The 8,265-nt window shown below is 26.0% G+C and overlaps 1 protein-coding gene across 1 annotated transcript; it reads left to right on the top strand.

Moving 5' to 3' along the window:
• Window positions 1-6,666: 6,666 nt before the first annotated feature.
• Window positions 6,667-7,569, top strand: BNAA07G05250D (S-protein homolog 5). Its single transcript, XM_013871104.3, has one exon. The coding sequence runs from the start codon at window positions 6,841-6,843 to the stop codon at window positions 7,270-7,272; it is 432 nt and encodes a 143-aa protein (XP_013726558.1). The 5' UTR covers window positions 6,667-6,840; the 3' UTR covers window positions 7,273-7,569.
• Window positions 7,570-8,265: the final 696 nt, after the last annotated feature.

Raw genomic sequence — 8,265 nt, 5'->3', positions numbered from 1 at the left:
TATAAATAAACAAAACAATTACCTATAAAAAAAACACCTATAAATCAAAAGTCAATTAAGTGGCTTCTCAATTCATATATATTAGGATTTATCTCTTTATAACTAAGCATAAATTTAGTTAAGGTAAACAAACATAAAAACATGTATTAGGAAAATGGTAGTTTAAGCAATTTTTCTCATAATTTGTTCTAAATCACACTTTTTCACTCATTTTTTTTTAATTTATTGTTTAACATAAAACTCAAATGGGTTAAGGAAACAAATTCTTCCTTAAATTATCTCTGATCATCAAACTATTTTATCAAACACTAACTCATTCAACCAAATGTTTTTAATTAAAACAAATCATAATTTACAGATCTTTTAAAATTATTGTTTAATTTTTAAATTAAATTAAAACATACCTATATTAATTAAATCTGATTAACTAATAAGTAAAAATAACATTTCAATTTCTAAATAACTAAATGTCGTTATTTTAGGCATATATAATTAATATTAATGTGAGATCCAATATTATATGAAATAAAATGTGTTTTTGTATAAATTTGGGCTTTTTTTCAAATATGGCCTAAAATTTCAAGTCAAACACAAAATAACCTATGCTGTTTTGAATTTTTTTCATATTCACCCTATAAATTTGAGTTATTCACAAAAATGCCATTACATTTTTTTCTTTTTTTTCGGAGATGATTCTTTTACCATATCATCCTCATCTTTACCAAGTATTTACAATATTGTTATTGCCATCAATACACTAACCACCATGAATAAATCAATTTGAAGCTCTTAATGCACCAACGTTTCGATATTTACTCTTCGTATCTCATTACTTATGTACACCAATCACATCTCTTTCACTCTCTTTTCAAATTCATCCAAAAACTAAGATTTTGATTCCAAGCTTTGTTAGGTTCATAAAGACATTGAAGCTCCTGATACATGGTCATCAACGACTTGGTAGCTTTTGTTGTGAAGTTGTGGGTACTTGGAGAAACAAAACAAGTAATCTCAGAGGCTCAAGATATGAAATCATTTTTTTTCTCAGATCTGTTCGCGAAGACTTTCAGAATATTTTGATAAGACTTTCAGAAGACTTTGCTAGATGTGTTCTCCATCGCAAAGACTTCCCTAGAAGTCTTCTAACTTTCCTTTATTAAGAAAAAAACAAAAATTCCAGAGAAGACTTCTCGGATAAATAGGCTAGTTTTGCAACTGGCCGAAGTTTGTTAGAAATTTGACTTTTTATAGAAGACTTCTAGAGAAGTCTTCTCTGGAAAAATCAGATATAGCCAATGCAAAAGTATTCCAGGTAGACTTCTTGCGACATTGAAAGACTTCTATAGAAGTCTTCTATAAAAAGTCAAGTTTCTGACAAACTTCAGTAAATTGCAAAACTAACATGTTTATCCGAGAAGACTTCTTCTCTGCATTTTCGAGAATTTTTCAAATTAAAAATTAAACCAATATTTACAAAGGAGAAATTCTCAAGATGTTTTCTGTAGAGTAGACTTCTTAAGATGTCTTCCTTCGTAAATTTGCAATTGCAAAAATGATCTAAATAGAAGACTTCTTAAGAAGTCTTCTCGGAGAAGACTTATAACGTCAATGTTTAATAAAATTTTATTTTCTCTACAATTAAAATGACTTTTTAATATTTTCTTATTAATTCATGTGTATTTGTCAATATTGGAGCTCTTGGATGAAATTCATAACTTATTTATTGATAATTATGAGATTTCAAATATTTATGTTTACTAATGTTTCTAGCTAATCCGAGAAGACTTCTGGAGAAGTCTTCTCTAGATGACTTATGGAGAAGTATTCTATGTAAGATTTTCAAGAGTGTTAAGTAACTTCAAGGTATGCTTTTAACTTTCGAAAGTGTTAAGTAACTTCAATAATATCAAATCATGTGGTTTAATCTGTCTCTTTAGATTATAAGATATAATTTTTAACTTACATGAGATTTAAAGTTTCAACTTTTACTTAAAATTCAAGTTTGATCTTTTGTGAATTTGATTAAGTTTTCTTGTGAAGTATTCTCTCTTAGTTTTAGTAAATTTGACTAAGTTTTTTTTGTTATTATGTTTTGTTATTAGTGGGTAAAATGGTTTAAAAAAAAATTTGGTATGTTGTATCAATAACTTCAATAATGTCAAGTACTTTGGGCAAAACATGAAAATATATACTAAATTCTTTTGATTAACATCTTTTCAAGTTTATAAAATAATTCACAACTAAAATAATACACATACAAATCATAAAATAGACCACAAACAAAACCATTACACATGGAGCTAGATATAATTCCTCCACATAGATAAGCTTGGACTCCACTTGACATCATTCTTTTGTACCACCTTGGACAGAAGACTTCGGAAGACTTCCCGAATACTTCGCGGGAAGTCGTCTAGCACAAAATACATTAGAAGAGTTCCCAAGAAGTTTTCCAAGAGTCTTCTGAGAAGTTTTCCAAACTCTGACTCAGATATGAAAAATATGCATATTCAAAAACATTCAAATGGCTTCAAAACAGAGAAAGCTTCAAAAATAATTTTTTTATTTTTAATTAATAAACAAAAAAATTAAATTAGGTTGAATCTATAACTTTTTAGAATCTAGTATATAAACACACACAAAATACATATCCAAAATTTGTACCACTTTGGGCAGAAGACTTCGGAAGACTTCCTGAAGATTTTGTGGAAAGTCTCCTAGCATAAAATGCATTAGAAGACTTGCCTAATGTATTCTGAAAAGTCTTCCGAGAGTCTTCTGAGAAGTCTTTCAAAGTCTCTCTTAGATCTGAAAACCCTACAAATTCAAAAACTTTCAAATAGCTTCAAAACAGAGAAAAACTTCAAAAATATAGTTTTATGCTTAAATAATAAACGAAACAGTCACATTAAGTAGAATCTATAGCATTTTAGAATCTAATATATAAAACACACAATAATACATATCCAAAATTTATAGATCTACCTTTGAATAAGTGAAAGATGAGAACCATATAATGAAAAATCTGCAAAAAGAAGATAAATTAGTGAGAAGACATAAGAAAAAAATGAGAAATAGATTTAAAGTTTGGTGTTTTGATGTTCAAAGAGATTAGAAAGAGGTTAGAGAGTTTTAGAGTGAGAAACATTACATTTTTGTTGCAGCTATTTGAGAGCAAGAAAGAGAATGTGTAAATTTTCTTTATATATAGAGACAAAAGTTCCAATTAGGTTAAATATTTTCGATACAGAAGACTTCTTGGGAAGTCTTCTAAGAGAATTTACATGATAAGATTCTGGAAGACTTCGCTTCAGGCGGAAAACCTAAATTCTACTAAAATTTAGGCGGGAATATGTCAGAGGACTTTTGGAAGTCTTCTAGAAGTTTTTCAGACCATAACCTAATAAAATAACTAACTAGATAGGAAAAACAATTCATTAAACTTAAAATCAACTTATAAAGCGTTAATATACACAAAACTAAACACTTATATATCAATTTTTCTTAAAAAGAAATTAAGATTCTAAAATTAAACCCTAAATACAAACAATATTATAACATATGTTACTAAACCCTAAACCAAAGTCTAGGAGTCTTCCAAACTCTATAATCAAATAACTAAGCAAAAACACTTACTTAAACTTAAAAGAAACTAAGAAAGTGTTTAAATAAAGTACTTAGATAGTCACTGAATACATATATGTCAAACTAAAAAAAAATTAAAAAGATAATATTTCAAAATCTAACCCTAAAAATACCAACAATACTATAACATATGTTACCAAACCCTAAACCAAATGCTATCATGACTTAATCTACATCCATTCATCTATGTTAAAAATAATTTAATTTTAGTAAAACTAAATTTCCATCATTTAAAATGTTTATTAATACATGATTTTGATTATTTTTTTTCTCTTTCAAAATATTTTTTTATAAAATTTATTAATTAGTTTTAAGATCTAATACAAGAGAAGACTTCTCCAAGAAGACTTCTGGAAGACTTTGATATAGGTGGGAAACCTAAATTCTTCTAAAATTTAGGCGGGAACCCAAAATTCTACTAAAATTTAGGTGGGATGTGTCAGAAGACTTCTTGGGAAGTCTTCTGTGAGTATTCCAGACTTTATAATCAAATAACTAAACAAAAAAGCATTTCCTTAAAGTTTTAAGATACTTAGAAAATGTTTAAGTCAAGTTATTAGATAATCACTAAACACATATAGGTCAAAACAAATTTAAAAATAAAAGATAAGATTTTAAAATATAACCCTAAATATACCAACAATATTATAACATATGTTACTAAACCCTAAACCAATGACTATCATGAGTTAATCTACTTTCACTCATCTATGTTGAAAATAATTCAATTTTAGTACAAATAAATTTACATCATTTAGAAATGTTTATTATTACTAGATTTTAATTTTTTTCCCATCAAAATATTTTTTATAAAAATTTTAAATTATTTTTAAAATCTACTGAAAGAGAAGACTTACAAAGAAGTCTTCTCTAAGAAGAATTATTTGTTAGTATTCTCATGTGAAGGGTTATAATGTTAAAACTCAATACATGTTTTTTGTTTAGTCATGAGGAGGTTGTTGTAATTTCACTAGCCTTTTGGGTTACGTTTGCATTTGATTAAATTTGGGGTATACTTTTGTATTCAAAATCAAGTTTTGAGTCATTTTTGGCAATTTCCCCTATAAATTTGTTAATCTTTTATTATCGTACATTTTAAAAGTTTATTATAGCGTAAAAAATATATCTCATTAATTTTTAAATATTTTTTTCTTACTTTCAATATATATAATATTTTTCATCTTTGACTTTATGAATTGTAGAGATGGACATTTTTATTGAACTTTCTTACTAAATTTATCTTAACATTTTAAAAACACATAAAACAAATTAGTTCACATTTATAGTAACACAAAAAAGTGTATGTACCTCGACAAATAAATAAAAATTAAATACATAAGAATATAAAAATACCAAGAACACGACAAACATATTTTATTATTTTTCCCTCTTGTTCTTTTATTTATGTCTGTTTTTTTCCCATTAAAATATGCATGTTAATTTTATTATAATTCAATGTATATGAATTATATTAATAGAGTATTAACTATAGAAAAATCTTGTGAAAAAATTCTTTGATTAATATAATTAAATTTCTTACTATATAATTAATTAAATGAATTACCAAATAATATAATTTTAAATTACTTACCATATAATAATGTTAATTCATCTGTTTATATTAATAGATGAATTAAACAAACTTTTTCTTGATTAATATACGTTTAAATAACTTACCACAAAATTTTTATTTTTTAAAATATAAAAATATTTTAATCATTTCTAAAGTGATAACGCATATATAATATCACATTGTCATTGGAAAATGATTAGGATTTTTAGAATTATATATTTGACTGTTTTGCATTCATTTGACACATTTTTATACTATATATAGTGAATGAGTGAATTTAATTAATATTATTAAGTTTAGTTAATTATTTTTCTTAAATATATGATTTATTTTATTCTCTACTAATATAAACATAATAAAAACCGTTTTTATAATTGATACTATACTATCATATGTATTTATATGTATCTTATCAATTTATATAATGTAATCTAGATATTTAATTATTTCTATAAACAAATTATGTTAATTCATCTATATTTAAGATGTTTAATTGTATGTTTGGAAACATATGTTAGATTAGATAATTCTATGAATTATTTCTTTTTAAAAACTTTAATTAAATAAATAAAAAATGAAAAACAATCAACAAATCAAATTATAATAATTAATTTGAGAGTTTTTTTTATGAGCGAAACATTAACATAAATCACAAAATAACTTTTCAATTAATATATAGGAGGATTTATAAGAAGTATAATAGAAATTATGTATGTTTGAAGACTTTTAAAAACAAAAAAAAAATAACTTGGACTTTCAATTTATCAAAAATGTTAAAAGATATTACCAAAAATCTTGATTTATCAATCAATAAATTAACTAATATGTAAAATAAAATTTTCTAAATGAGGCAAGTAATTAATAATTGGGATATTTAGTTTCTAAACATTTATTTGTAAATACGTTATCAAACAAGATAAATGTATACATGATACTATTATAGTAGAACATCTATAAATTAATAAGCGATAAATTAATAATCTATATAAATTAATAAATTTCTATGATTCCGATTTGTGCGAGTTCAAAATTTGACAAAAATCGATAAAATAATAAGATAATATTTTTTAAAAAAATTCTATGTAAATATATGACCCCAGTAAAATTATAAATTAATAAATTATATGTATACATATTTTATATAAGTAAGAACCTATTATCATATTGTTTATTTATATTCACAATGGAATTATCTTTATATTTTCTTAACACTTAATATTTTTTGATGAGATTTAGTAAACCCACTTTTAAGTTCTATGCAATATATATTGTATACACCAAATAATATAATAAAATTAATATAAATTTTAAATTTAAAAAATAACAATTAATGTCTATACACTAAAATCAAATATTTTTCTTAGAATAAATATATCTTAAAATAAAAACTCTAAACAAGGAAATTTTGCAAATTAATATCTCTACAAATTAATAAAATTTCAAAATCTCATTATTATTAATTTATAGAGATTCTACTGTATGTTATAACTGATATATGATTCTCAAGTTCTTTATACCTAAACAGAACGCCTTGTAATAAATAATAAAATATTATTTAATCTATAAATACTACTTTAATACTCTCCAACAAATATAATAGCACAAGAAAGAAAGAAAAGACCATGGCTTCGTCAAGAAATCAAAATTTTATTTTTATGCTAATTTCATTTCTGATCATTCTCGCAACTACGTCATTTGCCTCTGCGCTCTTCTCAGCAAAACATGTTGTGATTGTCAACAAACTTGTAACGCGTGCGACATTGATTGTGCATTGCATGAACAAAGAAGAAGATAAGGGAGTGATTTCACTTGGACCTGGAGATAGTTTTGATTTCAGATTTCGTGTTAACCTTCGTAAAACAACAGTATACACATGTAGCTTTGCTTGGCCTGGCAATACAGCAACATTCGATATTTTTAGAGCTGATAGAGATGATAATCCAGAAAGCAAAGTTGGTGTTTGCAGCGAATGTATTTGGAGCATCTACGAGCCAGCACCATGTAGGGATAGACGTGATGGAGGCCAACCTAATTGTTTTCCATGGGCTTCTTAAATTAGTTATTATTATTTTGAGGTTATTTGTACGACAATTTTAAATGAATAAATAAAAATATAGTGTTTTTGATATTATTTTGCATATTTTATCACTCTTTCTTGTGCATTTACCCCAACTAGAAATTATTATATTTTACTACCATGTCATTCTAGGTAGAACATGAATCATTCAAATCGCAAAGACCCTCTCAGAAAATGCAAAGTATCCATCCCGATATTAAAAATTAGATTTGAAAATAGGATATATAATCAGTTAGATGCAAAAATATGATTTAATGTTTGTATATTCAATATTGACAGTGCAAGCAAATTAATTGTTAGCAATGTAGCGTTCACCTCTATAAATCACTTGAGCATGGTCGTTTGGCTCCACATGTTTTTTTTTTTAAATTTTGAGGAGAGGCGTAACAGAAGTTGCAGTGAAAATAATGAAATTTGAGGAGCAGATTGTAAACATAGAGAAGGACTGTTTGGGTTACGAAAGCAAACGATAGGTGAGGTAACATTTAATAATGACGGAGGCCCTTTACGTCCCATTTTGAGCTTCTTATTTTGCGTAAACAAACAAAAATCTTCTTTTGGAGAGGTGACGTGGTAGAATATATATTTTATAACCGCAGAATTCCCAAAAACTAACTATTCGATCAATATGGCACGGTTAGGTGGCCAAAGAAAATTGAATTCAGGGCGGAAACTCAAAGAGGAGCCTCTTTACCAATTGACCAGTACCACTTGGTTATGTCTTAGCATTTGCTCTATCTTAAAATGATGTGGCAAATGATGTGGCAGCAGATTGAAAGAGCATTGTCTTATATATGTTAGGCTAATGTCTATTTTTAATGTAGGATTGTGGGATAATTTCAAATAAAGACAGAGATATGGATGCTGTGCCTGAGATTCAAATTCCTTAGTGTCGAGTTGCTAGTGAGCTGACATCAACCTTATCTCATCTTTTAGATTTGCAATCTATTCTTAGTTTACCCTCAATAGC

The sequence above is a fragment of the Brassica napus genome (assembly GCF_020379485.1).
Source record: "Brassica napus cultivar Da-Ae chromosome A7 unlocalized genomic scaffold, Da-Ae chrA07_Random_3, whole genome shotgun sequence".
Classification (NCBI taxonomy): Eukaryota; Viridiplantae; Streptophyta; class Magnoliopsida; order Brassicales; family Brassicaceae; genus Brassica; species Brassica napus.
This window is presented reverse-complemented; position numbering and strand designations above follow the sequence as displayed.

Excerpts from the sequence above, each read along its gene's own strand:
- BNAA07G05250D (XM_013871104.3), top strand. The coding sequence starts at position 6,841 with ATGGCTTCGTCAAGAAATCAAAATTTTATTTTTATGCTAATTTCATTT.